General features: G+C 35.6%; 1 protein-coding gene and 1 non-coding gene across 6 annotated transcripts in view; one reads left to right on the top strand and one right to left on the bottom strand.

Moving 5' to 3' along the window:
• Positions 1–1,598: 1,598 nt before the first annotated feature.
• The window catches only part of PRKAA1 (protein kinase AMP-activated catalytic subunit alpha 1), a 31,350-nt gene continuing 12,733 nt past the window's right edge, over positions 1,599–20,215 (bottom strand). For 4 of the 5 annotated variants that reach the window (XM_028097996.2, XM_028097998.2, XM_028097997.2 and 1 more), the window contains 8 exons: positions 19,876–20,017; positions 18,131–18,224; positions 13,908–14,052; positions 12,224–12,311; positions 9,843–10,067; positions 7,995–8,481; positions 7,756–7,882; positions 1,599–4,526 (listed from right to left, as the gene is read on the bottom strand). In XM_028097996.2, coding sequence (XP_027953797.1) covers positions 4,282–4,526; positions 7,756–7,882; positions 7,995–8,481; positions 9,843–10,067; positions 12,224–12,311; positions 13,908–14,052; positions 18,131–18,224; positions 19,876–20,017 — 1,553 coding nt within the window. In that variant the 3' untranslated portion in view covers positions 1,599–4,281. The remainder of the gene's footprint in view (positions 4,527–7,755; positions 7,883–7,994; positions 8,482–9,842; positions 10,068–12,223; positions 12,312–13,907; positions 14,053–18,130; positions 18,225–19,875; positions 20,018–20,215) is intronic. The other variant, XM_028097999.2, reaches the window with a different exon arrangement.
• On the top strand, positions 10,950–11,088 carry LOC114204905 (U4 spliceosomal RNA). The gene has a single exon (XR_003608263.2). It is a non-coding gene; the product is annotated as a U4 spliceosomal RNA (small nuclear RNA).

Genomic DNA, 20,215 nt, shown 5'->3' with positions numbered 1-20,215 from the left:
CATATCATAGAAATGTATCATATAGAAGTATGTAACTTCTGATATTAATTATAAAAGACACAAAGGCAGTGGCATGTTGCTTAATATGGGGAGAAGCTGACATGGCCGTGTTCACTGCAAACCTAAAACACTGAAAATTCATCAAGCCAAATATTTAGGATTTGGCACTTTTCTATGTTATATACTTCCATAAGCCTTTAAAAAAAAAACAGGTATCTCCCTGACAAGACACTCAGAGCAGGATTTATGCCTTATGGTCACATTCTTAGTGCTTGGTTCATAGTTAAGCTATGAGGGGATACAGTTTGCAGAGTGAGTAAGTGGTGCTTGAGGCTGTACCCCTTTCTAGGAGTCTTTCCTAATAATTTTCCTCTGGTAAAGGCTACCTCCAACACTTTTCACACTTCACCCATCACTTACTTTAGCCTATGAACTTGACGTACCTATTAATATATTTAATACATTTCTCATGCTGTTTATTGACAATATCATCATCTTCCAAGTTGCTAGAAACCCTCTAAGTTTATCATAGTTAACATTTACTGGCATTCACAATAAATAGAAGAGTCTATTTGTCTACAATATAACAGTTCAATAAATATTGATTTTTCAAACAAGAGAATTTATTGTACAATTTTATACAGTCAGGGTAAATAAGTATCTGTAGCAATTTATAAATTCCCTAAACAACAATCTTATGTGCTGTTCATAACATTCTTTAGAACTGTTGTTACAATTGTCAAACTATTTTAAAGATTTAGAATGCCAACAATCTAGCCCAATCAAGCCCTAACGATGCCATATGGGATATGAGTTCATCATAGTTGAATTCTAACAGTAGTGGAATTCTAACCAAATCCAGTGTTAATAAGGAAAACTGGTAACCACTTTGGCTTTTATTGTATTTATCTTAATATATTGTTCAGGTGGTTAGTTTTTAGATGAAATCAAAGATCAGTAATTTTGTTGTTGAGAGAAAAATCACAATGTTTGAGTGCGAAGGTGTGTCTAAGCATGACATTTTATATTTAGACCCATTGTCAAAAAGGTGCACAGGTGGTCAGCTACGAACAAGTGCTTTTTTTTTTTTTAGCTTTCCCAGAAGTTAAAAAATTTAAGCACAATGTAACATGAAAAATGTTTTTATCATGTTTTCTAAATCAAAGTATTTTAAATTATATGCTTAAATATACCCCAGTCAAAACATAAATGAACACATCTCAGAGATACTGTACCACAAAGATTGATTTCACCCTATTACCAATTGATAGTTATGTTCTATGTGGGACTTCAATCATCTTGTCAGGAGAATTCACAATGAAAATGAGATTTCTGTGCGTGGAGAAGATGAACAAGAGTTAGGGGGAAAGATTTAAACAACACACGTGTGTCTTTCATTCGGAGGGTGCCAGGCAGAGCAGAGATGCACAGAGCTCTCCATCCTGCCATAGTCCACCAAACATTCATTCAGTGTGAGTGGTAGCGCTGCAAGGTCAAAAAGCAGGGAAGGCGGGGGGGTGGAGAGTGAGAGCACAGGACTTTTTGTACAAAATCATTTAAAACTCTGAAAAACTACAAAAGCATCTCAAGAGAAAATATAACCGAAGTAAAAGCAATGGAGTTTATTTCAGTGAAATTAAATTAGATATATTAAGCTCCCATATCCCCCCAACCTGGTAGAAAAGTTCCTCTCGGTGAGAAATCATTTATTTTAATGGCAAAATTTTTACATTATCAGTAAAATCTGTTATATTTAAAACTATGTATACAGTACATTTCTGGCAAAAACCTTATACATCTTTCAGTTGTCAAGACAAAGTAAAAATATGGTTGCATAAAATCACAAAAAATATAAATTGCTGAAAAGATAATAAAAAAAGATTAAAAATCATTTGCATTGACTCCCCTATATCTTCAGTTAGTAAGAATTTGCAAACTACAAATTTTTCTGAAAATTCTGATGCAACCTTGACATATTCAACCAAAAGTTGTCATTTCAAATGTCCCAGCTTAAAAAAGAATTTACTGCAATAATCTGTGCATTTATCATACTATTTGTACAAGTGCAATATTTAAATATCTTCAAAATAAAATTCAGTAACTAAAAGGAATCACAATAACTTAATAAGAAGCAAAGTTTACAAAATTAACAATTTTTAGAAGGTCCTATTTAATTGGTTCCTCCTTTTGTTCTCCCCACCCCCCCACAACAGCTTATAGAGACATTATGAAGATGTCTTAGGTCTATATACAAATCTGTAACTTTAAAAATAGTCTTCTGTTCTTAACATCAGAAACATAATGTTGCATTTATAGACCCTACATTAAATCAATATCCCCAAAACACAGGGCCACATACAGTTATAAATACAGTTTTGAACTTAAAGTTGAATTCCTATTATTTTATACAGCTTTCAGATTCTAAGTTGAATAGACAAGCCCTGGACAAAAAGAAGCAAGATTTTTGTTTTGAACTCAGTGCGTTTCTAGGGGTGCTGGAACCAAATCTACAACTACAGTTAACTATGCAAGCTATTAAGACACTTGAGTACATTACTGCCTGGTTACATAGGTGCTCACTGTATTTGCCAAAAACAGTCCTATAATACAAAGGTATGAAATGAGAAATAAGATAGCTCTTTTGCAATGGAAAAATGATTGATACCAAAAAAATCAATACCTTGATGTTAAAATAGTATAAGGCAATTATGGGTGATATAGTATTTTTTATTTTTTATTAGCATACACATGACACCAATTTTAACTGAGGTGACTTTAAATTTTCATTTACAACTACTACAGAACGCTACTAGGAAAAAGGAAAGAGCAGGAAAAGAAAATATAGAGATCTTATAAATATTAATTAAGCATCTTTGCAGTTCCCATAATGCTTTTTAAAATGTGATTAAAATCCAAAACATATGTGACCATTTAGAACTAACTGATCTGTTCCATATTTTACTGAAATAATGTCATATCTGACTAAGGAGACATAACCAAATGCAATGTGTAAACTTTCACTGAATCCTGGATTGAAATAATGAGCTATGTAAGAAATTTGGAGGACAACTGGGGAAACCTAAATATGCATGATTAGATGACATTAGGGAATTACCAATTTTATAGTAGCATTATAGTTTTTTAGGAAAATGTCATTTTTAGGAGATGCTTGAAGTGTTGCGGGTGATTAAGTATGTCAGCAACATCCAAATGGTTCAGGGGAGAAGCATACATGTATATACATATATACACACACACACATATATACACAACTGTATCTATATACATATATAGACATAAACCAAACATGGCAAAATGTTGACCAGTGTGGAATCTAAGTGGTAGATACACATGTGCTCACCCAACAGCCTTTCAATTTTTGTTTTTAAAAATGTTCATGATAAAATTTGGGAGAAAAAGTCTTATCTGAGCATTTAAACAGTTTGTAAGAAATGTTGTGTGCTAAATCAATTTAAAAGATACATAATTGAATAGAAATTTTTTATATACATTCAATACTGACATGAGCAGCGAAATTTGTGAGATTGACGAAAACATGATTTATTTATAGTATATGCAACTCAGCTCTTGTGACAAAAAGAGAAATTTATGTACAGAATATAGTGAGACAAATTTTAAGATCTACCTTAGTGCCTAGAGTATCTGAATATTTAAGTTCTGTGCATTTTTGGACTTACCAAGCTAAAGAGAAAATTTTAATTATGTCTAATATCTTTGATGTGCTTACCAGATACTAAAGAATATTAAGGGAAGAGACATGGAAGAGTCATCCAGACTGTCACTACTGTTGGAAGATACTTGCTCTTTAAGAAGATAAGGAGCCCCCAAAACAAAATCACCTCTAAAGGTCTCTGGGGATTCTAGGCAAATATTTATTGAATAAATTTGTGAAGCAGTTATGTAACACATCAACATGTAATAATATATGAAGGCCTTTATGGTAAATTAACATTCTACAAAGCCCTGTGTACACTAAATATAAAATAGCCAAATATCAAGTGAGCCTGAGAGACCTATAATTCATTGTGAATATTACATTATGCTATATGCCTACCGAACAATGAACAACAAAATTATCTTAATTCATTTTTGCACATTAGGCTTTTAACTATTAATCATATTCCAATTCCTGTGCAAACTGCATTCCAAAAGGCCAATCCTCAGTTATAATTATGTATAACTTGATTATAAATGGAAGCATTTGGCTATGATTTATTACGCATGCTTATTGCTATCAAAGAAATAAGCAAAGTTTTAGGTTTACTGTGCAAGAATTTTAATTAGATTCGCACACATCTCAAAAAATTCTATAGTGTGACTTCCAGGTCTTGGAGTTAGGTCAACAGGAGAAGAGTCAAGTGAGGTCAAAGATGAGGTAAGAGAAGCTTCTGAGGATTTTCCTTGAGCCTCAGCATCTGAATCATTCCTTTGGCAAGATCGATAGTTGCTCACTGATCCCGATCTCTGTGGAGTAGCAGTCCCTGATTTGGCTTCAGTAATTTCATCTGGAGAAAAAAATTTCAATGTATTATAATCCATGACACCCCCCCCAAAAGTTTAATAGTGTTTAATTTGCTTCTTTGAGACCACTGACCAGCTATCAAGACCATGTTTATGCTGAATACTTTCTAAAATAGAGGTGATTTGCCTTTTTTCCTTACAGTATGTATTCTCCTGATGGCTAATTAAGATTGGGCACAGTACATAGTTACTCATCAGTCTTGCAATCCAAAGTTAAGAGCCCAATAAACTAATAACGTGGGGCTCAATAAACATCCTTCCCTTAGCGATAAAAATTAATCCCTCTGTATTAAAATCATTGAATAAATGCACTTAAAATTTGGAAATAATACTGGAAATCACCTCATCCAACTCTGTTCTGATAAAAAAAACAGAAACCCCAGAAAGTGAAGTGACTTGCCATAGGTAATAAACAAACAGAGAGGTAAATCTAGAACCTGCATCTCCTATCATTTCAGTAGTTTTTACTCTCCCACTTTCTCTTCATATTTAAGATCTCATAAAAGAGCAATGATTCCAATAAACAGAAATCAAGGAAAGCCTAAAGTTGGGAACAGAGTACAAAAACAGTAAATGCTCGGGGTGCCTGGGTGGCTCTGTCAGTTAAGCATCTGCCTTCAGCTCAGGTCATGATCCCAGAATCCTGGGATCGAGCCCCTCATCGGGCTCCCTGCTGAGCTTCTCCCTCTCCCTCTGCCTGCCGCTCCCCCTGCTTGTGCTCACTCTCTCTGTGTCAAATAATAAATAAAATCTTTAAAACAAAACAAAACAGTAAATGCTCATTCAACTGGCAAACCCAGGGGCTAGTAAACCCAAGGTTATAAATTTGATCCAAATACAATGAGAAATACAAAATCCATTCCATATTGCAGACTACATGAGTATGTGTTAGCAGATAAACAGCATCTGGACAGAGAGATAAGCAGACAAACAGCTTTAACCAGTATATCACCACTCAGACCTGTGTCTTTCTGATACTAGGAAGGTACGATCCTTTGGTTTATAAAGAAGACAAAAAATTCATAGGTAAATCTCATCTAATAGTTCCATATAATCTTAGATGAACAGAGTGGTAATATATCACTGATTTGGCCAATGAAGAACTGCCATAAATTTGTACTTAAATAAAGGCTCAGTTTGTGAGAGAACATTTATATATACAGTTATACTCTGTTATAAGGCTGGGACAGAGAGAGTATTTACCTGAATTATGAATCACCTGTGTTCCATCAAGCTTTTTAATAGATAACATAAATTAGTTTTTAAGAGGGTATTCCCATGGGAAATCTGAATTAATATAAATTTCAGGGGTGCCTGGGTAGCTCAGTCGGTTAAATGTCCAACTCTTGATTTTGGCTCAGGTCATTATCTCAGGGCATGGGACTGAACCACGCATAGGGCTCCATGTTCAGTGGGGAATCTGCTTAGGATTCTCTCTCTCCCTCTGCCCCTTTCCCTCTCACTCTCTCTCACTCTCAAATAAATAAAATCTCTTTTAAAAGATTTATTTATTTGAGAGCGAGGACATGAGAGAGACAGCATGAGCAGGGGGAGTAGCAGAGGGAGAGGGAGAAGCAGACTGCCCGCTGAGCAGGGAGCCCAATGCAGGACTGGATCCCAGGACCCTGAGATCATTACCTGAGCCAAAGGCAGACGCTTAACCGACTGAGCCCCCCAGGCACCCCTAAACAAATAATTTCTTTTAAAAAAAATAAATTTCAAACCATGTTTGGTATCACACCATTTACTAAAAGTCTATTATAGTCTACTCATATACATACACTGGGATATAAGATATTCTTCCCATGTAAAAATAAAAAGAACAAAAACGTCTACTTTCTGCGGTTAATAATTTACCTCAACCTAATCAGTCTAAATAGTTAAGATATCCTAGCAAACTATACATAATGGTAATCAAAGACACTTTCCAAATACAGGTTTTCATTTTCAAAATATTAAAACAGTAAAACAATATTTAACATTTCTTTAAAAAAATTCAAGGAGGTATTTTAAATATTTTATACTGCAGTAAGGTCACCGTTTTGATGACCAATTAAAATAGCCAACTAAAAGTTTGAATATTTCAGTGATTTGATCATCATATTGTCTCTATGACTGTAGGTAAATAGAAATGCACAACAGTCTAAAATTAAGGTTAACAATGTCACTTTTAACTAATTATGACAGTTATCTTGAACATAAGATGCTTTAGTCCCAGGAATCCTTATATAGTGCCTTCATATAAAAGTCATCTATTATTGGGCGCCTGGGTGGCTCAGTCAGTTAAGCGTCTGCCTTCAGCTCAGGTCATGATCCCAGGGTCCTGAGATCAAGCCCCGCATTAGGCTCCTTGCTCAGCAGGGAGTCTGCTTTCTCCCTCTCTCTGCCTGCCACTCCCCCTGCTTGTGGTCTCTCTCTCTCTCTGTGTCAAATAAACAAAATCTTTAAAAAAAAATAAGTGAGTATTTAAGAACACTTTATTGAGAGATAGATAAAGATGCTGGGTGAGAGGAGAAAAATAACCCTAAGTCCCTAACCTGTCCAAAACATTTCTCTCTCAGTCCCCTGCAAGAAACCTTACTCAACAAATAATTTTTTTTTTCCTTTAAGGGCACCGTGAGCCCTTTTGTTTTTTTTTTTTGAAAGATTTTATTTATTTATTTGACAGAGAGAGACACAGCGAGAGAGGGAACACAAGCAGGGGGAGTGGGAGAGGGAGAAGCAGGCTCTCTGCCAAGCCACCCAGGTGCCCTTGACAAATAATTTCTTGTCCTATGAGCTACTAATCAAATCTGTTCACATTGCCTTATCAGTCAACTCTAAAAGCTACTTGTACTTTAATTCTTAAATGAAAAATAAAAATATTAAATATCAGATATAAAAAAATACTAGTCAACATTTATTTCCAAATAAAACATTTTATCTTATCAAAATGAACCACACCAAAAAACAGAAATGTGGCAGAAACTATCACTTTAGGATCAGACTACACCTGGCTTTAAGACAATCTTAAAAGGACAATACACAGTAAGATTACAAGAAAAACACGACTCATAAATGTCTACATCACAGAGGCACAAAATCACATTTTATACTCTCTTGCTATTGAATTACTAGGAAGATTCAAGAAACTTCAAAAGAATCAAAGACTAAAAAGCCAAGTTAGGTAACAAGTCTAGTATGTCAACTGTGTTGTTTGTGGGATATACATACCATCAATACTACGGAAATCCAGTAAGTACGTTCTACTATCCACTTGGTATAACTGTAGACTCATTTTGGAGTATGTACTTGTCACAGGATTCTTCCTTCGAACACGCAAATAATAGGGGTTTACAACCTAGTATATGGTATGGACAAAAACAAAATCAAAAGCAATTCTTCTAGAAAAAATTTTATAGACTAGAGGTTTGCCAAATGTGCTTAAAATCGGAATGCCCTTTCTTTCTTACCTTCCATTCATAATCCAGCTGTTTAATTGCTCTACAAACTTCTGCCATGATATCATTCGGTCGACTTTGACTTCTAATTCCCAAATGCCATTTTGCTTTCCTTACACCTTGGTGTTTGGATTTCTGTGGATTTAATTCATCAAGGGTGTGGCGTGCCCTTGGTGTTTCAGCAACCAAGAATGGTACTCTTTCAGGATGGGGCCGAGTCAAATGGTGATCATCGAGAAAAGAATCAGGTGGGCTTGTTGCCAAGTAAAAATCTTTGGCCTCATTCATTATTCTCCTGTTATCTATTATGAGGTGGTAGGCCACTGCCAAAGGGTCCTGGTGATTTCTGTTATAAAGGCAGCTGAGAACCTCCTCTTCTGAGCACTCAAATTTTTCACATACTTCTTTTAAGGCTTCATCATCAATCATGGTTGAACTATATGATGGATCCTCGGGAAAAAGATATTTTGGAAGGTCTTGTTTAAACCATTCATGTTCCCTGAGAGAAAATGGCAGGGTCAGGAGGAGGATTTTGAGTAGAGAGGAGACTGCAAGTAACAGTTTGAGGAGTATAGGATATGAATTCACTTATATTTATATTCATATTGTATTTTAATTTTTTCAAACTGAGACTTTCCTCTTCTGGCTCACATTTCATTGTGTATACTGGAGGAAATGCTCCAACCACCTTCTGGTTTTAAGAGGGAGAAAGCAGTGCTGTACCAACAGGAAAAGAAATGTCTACACTTTTATTTAAAGTTTTGGCACAAATGAAAAAGAACAATATTCTGCGGCTTCATTATAATTCTTTTCTGATATAATGTTAGGTGAAAAAACCGTAACAACAAAAACAGACAAGTACCATTCACTGAATGCTTACTAGGTGGTAGGTTTTAGGCTAAATACTTACTATACATTATCTCAACTCATAAAACAATTCTATGAAGATAATAACATCTCATTTTTAATGAAGGAACTGAGAGTTTCCTAACTTCATATATAAAAGGATATGTTTGACCTGAACTATGTCAAAAACAGCTAAAACTAAAAACATCAAGAAAGGAAACACCCAAAAGAACAATGACTATCTTCTGGGTGACAGAATTAAAGATCGTTTTAGTTTTCTATTTTTTGGGTGTTTTCTAATTCCAATTGTCAATTCCAATTGTCACATATTACATTTAAATTGTAAAAAATATGTAAAACACAAGAAAAAGCATCTTTCACTTAGATATTTTAAATTTTAGAGGATGATTTGTCCTTTTCCATGGGTGGTATAAACATGCCTTTCCATATGAAACTTACAAACCAGTAATTTCACATGTGATTCAGTGTATACCACCCCAAAACCACACATGTCATTTGGTGAAGTTAAAAATGTCCTCATTACTCGAGATAAACAAAAGAAAAAACAGAGTAATTCAAAAGATCAGAACTCAAATAGTGACACAAATTTACTACTACTGAAAAGCATTAATCTTAATGAGTCAAATATGAGGCATACTACAGAAAATCTTGAAGAACCACTACAAATGTAAAATCCCATCAGGGTCCTTTTTATTTCACATTAGCTATTTTTTCAAATTTAAAAACAAATATAATATTCATTGTTACAATTTCAAAAGAAAGATGCATAAGTAAAAAGCCTTGAAAGCCCTTCCTACTACTAATCTTCTTTCCCTAAGGTAGCCTGTTCAGTGTGTATTTTTAAATACCAAAATAAAATAAATGTGCCTATATACTGTATTTTTTAACACAGAAATGGCATTACATTGTACATACTGTCCTGCAACTTTTTCTTTCACTTAACTTGTATCATTGAAACTATTAGATCTGATAATCTCCAAGCTGCATAATTACCTGATATCTTTGATTGTGGCCCTCTTCATGGGATCCACCTGTAGCATATGTTTCAAAAGGCTAATCACAGACGGATTTAAATACTGAGGGGTATAAAAGATCCCATCACATATCTTCTTAAAAAGAGTTGGCACATGATCATCATCAAATGGAAGGGTTCCACATAATAAAGCATAGAGAATAACCCCACTGCTCCATATATCTACCTCTGGACCTGCATACAATCTGTAACAGGAAATATCAATTGGATTAAATAATCATAGTAACTTGAGAGCCAATCAATCAAAAATTTTCAATATGGACACTTCATAAAGAATTATGAGAGTATGATTTCTATAGCCATTCCTACACACTACACATAAGGATTCTATACTAATTCTATCAGTATTATCTTTGAAAACAAGTCAAGAATTTAAGTTTAGACTATAGCTAAAATTCTGTTCTTACTACCTTACTATGGTCCTTATAAAATCAATTAAGAATGTTCTTTAAACCCACTGTCTCCCAATAACCCAAGACCTCCTACCAAGGCGAATGGGGCCTGAGGCTATGTCAGAAAGCCAAGCTGACTGGTTCACAGAAGATTCTAAACTGGTATTTGCAATACACTGTAGCCAACTGACTTAACTACCACAGGCTGTTAGGTCAAAGTCTGGTTTTGGGGAAAGGATGTTTATAAACTGATCAAATAAATTGTTGAACTGATCCATAAATACCGCTTTGAGTACAAGTTCCCACTCATCCAAACCTCGCAGGAAGTCCTTATCCAAACTGGAAAAGCAGACTTCAGTAATGGCCCATGTATACATGCACATTTACAATACATTTCTTTTGTTTATTTAATTAACACTGCCGCCAGGTCTTGAACTGTTTTCTTCCAAAACAAATTACATGACACAAATGAAGTAATTTAAAAACATTTTCTGAACATTAGGCTGATATAAAAAGATAATGATGAACCTTGATAAATTTAAAATTAGATACTTCTGCCTTATTCACAGCCATGCCTTTACCCAAATATAATTTCTCTGAGCACACTAGGCAAGCAAGCTTATGAAAACAGACAGAAAATACTATAGTACTTCTGCATTCTGAATTAGGATGTGAAGCTTTGCACAGTGGCAGTATCGTAGCCAATGAGGTTTATCCGAGGCGCGATTATTGCTAACTGAATTAGGATGTGAAACATTCAAACAAAGAAACATGGTTTTAGTGTAAATTAATAAAAGTTAATTACAAAAATTAGTAAACAAACTTAACCATCTGTTTTCAATTTCAGTAGGAGAGTGAAGAACAATAACTTTAAAAAATTCCTGCCATCTAAGCTATTTGAAAGCTGCACTTTATGTGTAGTATGTAGCAATGGCTATAGAAACCATACTCCTGTTCTCAATGCTGGTAATTGAGAGGTTCGAATTCTTATAATACTGTAGTCTCTAGAAGATTTAAAAATGAAAAATTCAAAATAAATGAGTCTGATGATTTTATCATACTTCAGTCTAATTCCCCAAGACACCTTATCATAAACATAAAGCTACTACAGAATGCCTTTCTATCAGGGCGCCTGGGTGGCTCAGTCAGTTAAGCATCCAACTCTTATTTCAGCTCAGGTCATGATCTCAGGGTTCTGGGATCAGGCTCTGAGCTCAGCAGGGAGTCTGCTTGAGGAGTTTCTCCCTCTCCTTCTGCCCCACCCCCAACTCACACACTCTCTGTAAAATAAATAAACATATCTTAAAAAATGCCTTCTATCTGAAAAATTAAAGGTACACATTACACTTTTAACTCTTCATCTAAGTAAAACCATTTCCAACTAGTAGGTATTAATATATTCAAGTTTTTAATGTCTGACCTTTAAAACTTGCTAGTTTTAGGGTACCTGTGGCTCAGCTGGCTGGGCCTCTGACTCTTGATTTTGGCTCAGGTCTTGATCTCAGGGTCCTGAGACTGAGCTCCCCCATCAGACTCCACGCTCTGCAGGGAGTTTGCTTAGTATACTCTCTCTCCCTCTCCCCTCCCCAACCTCATACGCACACACCCACGTGCTCTCTAAAATAAATAAATCTTTAAAGAAAAAAAAAACTTGCTAGTCTTAAACCTTCAATTTCTACTGGGGGGAAAAAAGTGAGAAGTATTCTGATCTAACTACTTTATAGATGATATTGACTTGCAAACCAATATTCTCTTCTATAAATGGAATCCTTAATTCTTACTCAGTTATGTTTTATTCTTAAAACATAACACTTTCTGGATAAGGAAAGAATAAGCCTTACATGTCTTTCTTTCGCTAGAATTTAATACGACACTACAGACAGACAAAATCTAAGAGAAAAAAAATTATATAAATGTACAAGGGTGGAAGAAAGGGTGTCAAATACTACCTTCCTGAAATTACTTCTGGTGCAGCATAGTTGGGTGAACCACAACTTGTTCTTAAAAATTCACCATCTGACATCATGTTTGAAAGACCTGAAAATGCACAAAATCAATATTCAAGACTTCCCAAGGACAAAAATAAAAACAAAACTCCATTAACAGTAAAACTGAGTTTGCATTGAAGTGATAAATCATTTTGTCCTTTGCTTCAACAAATTCTGTCTTTACTGTTTGCAAATATTTTGCCATTATGCCCTAAAACTTGTAATCTATTTCAGCATTTAAAGTTAGTGCATTATTGGAATTTAATGAGTATATATTAAGCTACTGGTTATTCCGCTTACTAGAATAAATTTGGCATATTTAAATTTATTAATACGGAAACTACTAGGGAAAAAATGTACAACAGATGAGTAGAAGAATTAAAATTCAAAGTTTCTATTAACCCCTGTTCTGATTCTTTAAAAAATAAAATAAAATAAAATAAAATAAAATAAAATAAAAAAACAGTAACTTTGAGTATCAAAGTTTCCTCATAGTTTTACTCCAAAAAGAAACCTCTGCCTCCTCAAAAATGCATTAGGTAAAAATAATCATGACAAGAGCGCCTGGCTGGCTCAGTTGCCAGCATGCAGCTCCTATCTCAGGATTATGAGTTCAAGCCCCAGGTTGGGTACAGAGATTATTTAAAAATAAAATCATTAAAAAAAAAACAAAAACAAATAATCATCATCATGACAACTGAGGAGTAAGGAAGTCAAATAATTTAGTCAGCAGCAAACCAGTAGCTCAGAGCTGATTGGCAGTGCTCAACGAATCTCTACAGATTATAATACACATATCCCAAACTGAGGAAAATAGTTACAACAATCTCCTCTGATTTGAACTGAAGCTAAGCAAAAGAGAGTTGCAGAGATTCATTTTCTTAGATTTAATAATGTCAGTGGCAATTTACATAGAAAATAAAGGAAAAATAAATTCATTTTTGACAATCAAAATAATGTTCCTCCAAGCTGAAATTATGTTTTTCTATCATTTAAAATATTCTTTTTTTTTTTTAATAATTTTGTTCATATAATTTACCTTCTGGCTTTCAGAGTTTGAGTAACCCCATTCCAGTCTCTCCTCTTGCTCTATACTTGATCAAAAGAACACACTGGAAATAAGGTTGCTAACTTCTCCTTCACAAATAAGTCTCAAATCAAATGATGCTTCTAAGGCTACCAACTTAAATTATTTACCTACTGTCGTTAAGACTCAATTCTAAAGACAAAAAGCTAAGAAGAGAATTCCTTATCTCTTCTCCTTTTTGTATGTTCATAGACAAAATGGTGAGGATACACTATTTGGGGGTACTCAATCCACTGCACAGGAGTAAAAGTTATGGGACGCCTGAGTGGCTCAGTCGTTAAGCATCTGCCTTCGGCTGGGGTCATGATCCCGGGGTCCTGGGATCAAGTCCCACATTGGGCTCCTTGCTCAGTGAGGAGCCTGCTTCTCCCTCTCCCTCTACTGCTCCCCCTGCTTATGCTCTCTCTCTCTCTCTGACAAATAAATAAATAAAAATCTTTGAAAAAAAAAAAAGCACTGAAGCTAATTAAAAAAAAAAAAGAAGTAAAAGTTATCTGAAGAATGCTATTCATGTTCATTAAACATAATGAATACGTGAAACTATAAAAATCTCCTTACCAAAGTCAGCTATCTTTGCATTCATGTGTGCATCAAGCAGGACATTTTCAGGTTTCAAATCTCTATGGACCACCATATGCCTGTGACAATAATCCACACCAGAAAGGATCTGTTGAAACAGACGCCGACTTTCTTTTTCATCCAGCTAAGAAAAGTAGAGAGGCATTTTAAAAGTGTGTTTTTCAGAAGAAATTCTTCTACCTACAATTCTCCAACCTATAAGACTGTCAAAATGCATGAAATCTTCCAAATGAACCTCATCCTGAGACACTTTTGAAATAGGCAGGAGATGGATATATACAGCACAAAATGCTAAGAGGATCTTGGAACCCAAATCAGTAATTCAACTTTCTGTTATCACCTTTGTGACTACATTGTAATAGCTTGCTTTCCTCTATATTTCATGAGCTATGTCAAATAGTTTCAATTTCTACTTGAAACTAGATGTGTTTTCTCCTATAAATTAGAAATGTTTAATCCTTCATTCCTTTAATAAATATTTATTGAACATCTTCAATGTGCCATGCACTGTTTCAGACACTCGAGATACAGCAATGAATAAAACAAAGGTCCTAATCTAGTTGAAGAAAATCGACAACAGGGACGCCTGGGTGGCTCAGATGGTTAAGGGTCTGCCTTCGGCCCAGGTCATGATCCCAGGGTCCTGGAATCGAGCCCCGCACTGGGCTCCCTGCCTGGCGGGAAGCCTGCTTCTCCCTCTCCCTCTACTGTTCCCCCTGCTTGTGTTCTCTATTAAATAAATAAATAAAATCTTTTTAAAAAAAATTGACAAAAAATAAATATAAAAAAATAACATCAAGGAGTGTTTTGAAGAAAAATAAAGCAGAATAGGGACACAGAGAATTATGTTGGGGTGGATGATACTATTTTAGACTATATGAGGAAGATTCAAGATTTTTAATGAATTAGCAAGCAATCAAATTATATGTCCTGAAATAAAGATATTCTAGTTTTAACAAAAGAAAAACCTTTATTCATTTGTTTAATAAAATATAAAAAGCATGTATCTGAAAAAAGTTATCTTATGTAGCAACTAACATTTTAAAAAATATTCTTGGGGGGCCTGGGTGGCTCAGTTGTTAAGCGACTGCCTTCGGCTCAGGTCCTGATCCCAGGGTCCTGGGATCGAGCCCCTCATCGGGCTCCCTGCTCCGCGGGAAGCCTGCTTCTCCCCTCTCCCACTGCCCCCTGCTTGTGTTCCCTCTCTCGCTGTGTCTCTCTCTGTCAAATAAATAAATAAAATCTTTAGAAAAAAAAATTCTTTAAGAAATCTCACTCAAAAAAAAAAAAAACCTTCTCATTCCATTTATCCATATTTTCTTCTTATGATTTTTTTTCTCAAAAGTAATAACCATTACTTGGATGAGCCTCTACCAAGAAGTCACATTTAATAAACAGCCTATTAATTCTCTAGGTAACGGACTCTAATATGCAATTCTCTAACAGAGGCCACAAATTAGCATTCTAAAACCAGACTTCTACACTTCACATGGCATGGACAATCTAGGAGAAAAGATAAACTAGTAATTTCTTTTGAAAGCAAAATTAAAACTACTGAAGTACTATGAGATACCCTTCCTCCAGAGAAAATAACAATGTGTTAGCAATCTCATTTATTTCTAGCAGAAATGTAGGTTCACTTTTTTAATACAATTTTATATCAAACATACTAAGTGAAAAAAAGAATGTGTTCTAAATGTGAAAGAAAACTTAACTGATTAAACAAAATATAATAGGTAAACTAAACAGGCTACAAAAATTAAAATTATATTGACAAATACAGTACAAAAGACGGAGGGGAAGTCTACAAAAGAATATTAGAAAAGTTAAAGCATATTTCCAGTTAAACATGGCAGATCGAACCTTTTGTCTCCACCCTTTGAAATATCACTAAAATGACATTAGCATATAAAGACAAAAAGAGCAAGACAGCAGTCATCAAGAGGAGTCGATGGGCATTAAGGAGGGCACATTAAGGAGGGCAGACCCTATGTATATGCTACATAGAACAAGTCATGAGCACTGGGTGTTATATGCAACCAATGAATCACTGAATTCTACCCCTGAGACTCATAATACACTATATGTTAACTAAACTGAATTTAAATAAAAAATTAAAAAAAAGAGAAATCACTAAACTGTAGAATGGATGAATAGTGATAAAGACGTCACCAACAGAGAGAGCAGAAACCTAAGCCCACAGGGTTGGAAATCAATAATAAACTAGCCTGCACACAGAACCCTGGAAAAGCTTTTAGAAGCCTTGGAAATTTGGGAAGGGAGAAATGAGAGGATGGAAAACAGGACAATCGGTTAAAGTAAGAAGTTTTAAACTCACCCCACCTGAGGAATAAGACCCATGATTTACTCTAGGAAGGCTGAACCAGCTCTGTTCTCAAGGACACCAAGGCAGAGATGAGGCACCAGAAGGAAAACATGGGGATTAGTGGAAGTCAACATACTAACTACTGAGACTTGCAGGCCTCTTCCCAATTCAGCTCTCAGAGTACTGACAGCTAATACCCTCAAGAAAATTGGAAGGTTTCTTCTGGAGCAACTTGCTGATCTAAGGAAAAATATTTGAAATTACGGACATTTGGTATATCCTAATAAAATGGACAGATCCCTACCTATTCAAAGGATGGGAAGGCCCACCAGTCAATAAGTTCCACCCTCATGAGCTTGGCATTTAGTACCTCACTCAAATAAATATAAGTAGACAACCAAGAATCACCAGACATCTGAGGCAGGGCCATGTACAAAAGACCAAGACCAATAAAATGGAGCACAGAAGGTACAGTAACAATGCAGGAAACAGATGAAGACTTAAAAAAACAAAAACAAAACAAAACAAAAAAACACTACAACTGTTGACTCTTAATTACAGTTAACAAACTTATGGTTACCAAAGGGGAGATGAGTGGGGGCATGGGTGAAATGGTGATGGGGATGATGGGGAATAAAGTACACTTATCACGATGAGCACTGAGTAATGCACAGAAGTGCTGAGTCACTAGGCTGTACACCTGAAACTAATATTACACTGTGTGTTGATTATACAGGAATTACAATTAGAAACTTTAAAAAAAAAACCTAATTGTTATCCTCAGATAAGGTTATTGTATCTGTTGAGCAGAACTGGCTATTTAAAAAAGAAAATTTCAGAAAACAAGAAAGATCTTTGAAATAGAAAATATGACAGCTGAAATGTTAATATGCAACAGGTAAACAATTGAAGAAAATTCCCATAATGTAAACCAAAATGACCAAGAAATGACAAATGGAAAAGATAAGAGAACAAGATGCCAATTCAACTTTTGCCTGTTTCCATTATTCCAAGCATAACATAGTGGGGGGGAAGGGAGAGTTAGTGAACAGAAAAGTAGAATACCTGAAAATTGAAAAGAACCATATTAAAAAATGGTAAAATCAAAATTAACTTGGTCATTTAATGAGCTTGGTTTTGATGAAAGTAAACAGATATGCTACATAGAACAAATGAATGAATGATATAAAGAACTTCAGATTGGTAGGGAAAAAATGGCTTCTCATTGCTAGATACAGGTCTTCTAGAAAGAGGTTTTAGCGTACCACATAACCTGGGTATGAGAAAAAAATATGGGTGGGGGGGCAGTGTTCACTTTTTGGGTCTGTAACTTAAGACACTGTTCCAAATGCCTTCTAAAGTTCCTTCCAACTCTAAATTCTTTAAGTCTAATTCCTACCTCCTTCATGGAGCCTGTTCTTACTACTCCAGGTACATCAGATTTCTGAAACCAAAAAACGAATGCAATTTAAATGTGGCTAGGGTTGACTAGCAAGGCCTAGATCTTTAAGTATTAATACATTTTGTAAGGATTAAATATATACTTCAAGATATATGTTACAAGTATTTGTATACCCCAAAAGCATGAGTTGGAGGATCATGAGTTCTGGTCTCAATCCAATTCTGTCATTAATAAACCACGTGACCTTGAGTAAATATATAAATCATGAGTCTCTGCTTCCACATCTGCATAAGCAGGCTAAGGAAATATCTTTAAGGTCTTTTCTAACTCTAAATAGTCTATGATTCTAGACAAATACATGACTAAGGAAAATGGTTATTAAGTAGACCTCTTAACAAAATTGCTTTCTGACATCGCTAGTAAGGAATAAGGGGAGTTACAAAATAAATACAGGATTAAATCAGAACTGCTTACCCTTCCATTTTTACAGATATAATCAAATAGCTCTCCTCCTGAGACATATTCCATCACCATGAAAATATCAGATGGTGTACTGATGACCTGGTACCTGGTGAGAGAAAACATTATCTACCAATATTAAAACATGTATATTCATTCATTCAGTAAATATTTACTAAGCGCCTATAATATAGCAGGCACTATGCTATTAGCTGGGAAAACTGCAGGGAACAAAACAAATTCTCTGCCTTCATGGAGTTCATGTTCCAGGAGCCAGGAAGCAGACACTAAATAAACAAGCAATATCTCAGGAGGTGGAACATGCTATGAAGAGAAACAAAGCAAACTAAGGGGAGTCTCTCATACAGGGTGTTTAAGGAAGGACTCTGATAAAGTAACATTTGAGCAGAACCTGACAGAAGGGAGCAAACCATACCATGATCTAGGAAGAAGGTGAACCAGGCAGACAGAACACCAAGTGCAAAGGCCCTGAGGTAGAAGCCTGCCTGGCATGTTTGAGGAATGGTAAGAAGGCTAGAGCAGAGTGAGCTGGCAGAGAGAAACAGGATGTGGAGTCAAAGAGGTAACTGGAGACTAGAAGACAGAGAACCCTACAAGCCAGGATGAGGCTCTGGCTTCTACTCTAAGGGAGATGCAAAGCTACTGAAGGTTTTAAGCAAAGTAGTCATGTGGTCTGATCTATTAAAAGGGTAGCTTTAATTTATGGCAGCAATGTGAAGAACTGACTGTGGATGGTAAAGGGAGAAGCAAGAGGCTACTGCAGGAGTCCATGACAGAGATGACGGTGGTTCAAACGAGGTTGATGGCAATGATGGAACTGAGAAACACTAAGATCCTAGATCTATTTTGAAGAAAGAGATGGAATGGATGGTAGGAAGTGAGAGAAACAATGAAGTTAAGGATGGCTCCTATGTTTTGCCCTGAGGAACTGGATATTAACTCAGAGGGTGAGAACTGTGTGAAGAGCAGGTGGGGGGAGGATAACAGAAAGTTCAGTTCTGGCATCCAAATGGAGATGTAAAATAGGCAGTGCGTGTATGAAACTAGGATTGAGGGAAGAGTTATGAAAGCAGGAGATGTGTACTTAGAGGTTATCAGCACCCATATGCATCTTAAAACCATGGCACCTCAGCAAATGAGAAGAGGTGAGAGTGAAACAAATCTGGAGCCAGCCAGTTCAGTATAAAAGCCTTAGCAGTTGTAACTGACAGCCCGCATAAAAAAACTGGGCAATAAGTAAGTTCTATGGAGACCCTACAATTGGCAACTGTAAAACCACCAGAATACTACTACTGCCCTTCTGAATACTGGATTCCTGAAATTCTGTCATTTGTGATTTGTTTTATCAGATATAAGCAGCGTTGGGGGAAACCCTTTCTACTGCCTTTCTCTTGTCTCTAGTGAGGCTAAGTGACATCATGTGGAGGTCAACATTTTCTACCAGCAAATCATTGTTGGTTCTATAGCAATAGGAGCACAGAAAGTTATCGATCAGACGGCATGTCCAGAGGACAAGAAAGAACGAGAAAGTTAACAGCTGATAAGCACAAGGGCAAAACATGGACATAGATTTAAGTGACCATGAACGGGGTTAGATGAATACATGAACAGGCAGAAATTTTAAAACCTTGAGGGATGATTCAAGAAATGTCAGTCATCTTTCTCACTTGACAGATTAAGCAGGTTAACAAAAATGATTAAAAAATTATATGACTATATTTAATATAATCAGATCTTACAGTTTAATTATATGAGGATGCCTGAAAAGCTTGAGGTTCTGAATTTCTCTGCGGATTTTTCCTACCACATCAAGGCTTCGAATCTTCTGTCGATTGAGTATCTTCACAGCAACTTTATGCCCAGTCAATTCATGTTTGCCAACTGTAGGAGAAATAATTTTAACAAATTAGTGCCAGGCTTGATTAATAACATTTTAGATGTTATTCTAAGAGTAGTAATCTCAGAAAATACTGAGCAAATTTAAGTTCCTTTCAGTTCTGCCTGATTTGCCCCTAAATGTTGTTTACATGTCCAAGAGCAATTAAATGGTAGAATACATAGGAAACCGGTAACAGTGGT

This window comes from Eumetopias jubatus, unplaced genomic scaffold (genome assembly GCF_037043125.1).
Source record: "Eumetopias jubatus isolate StellerSeaLion01/CBP00866 unplaced genomic scaffold, mEumJub1_p1.0 scaffold_5, whole genome shotgun sequence".
NCBI lineage: Eukaryota > Metazoa > Chordata > Mammalia > Carnivora > Otariidae > Eumetopias > Eumetopias jubatus.
This window is presented reverse-complemented; position numbering and strand designations above follow the sequence as displayed.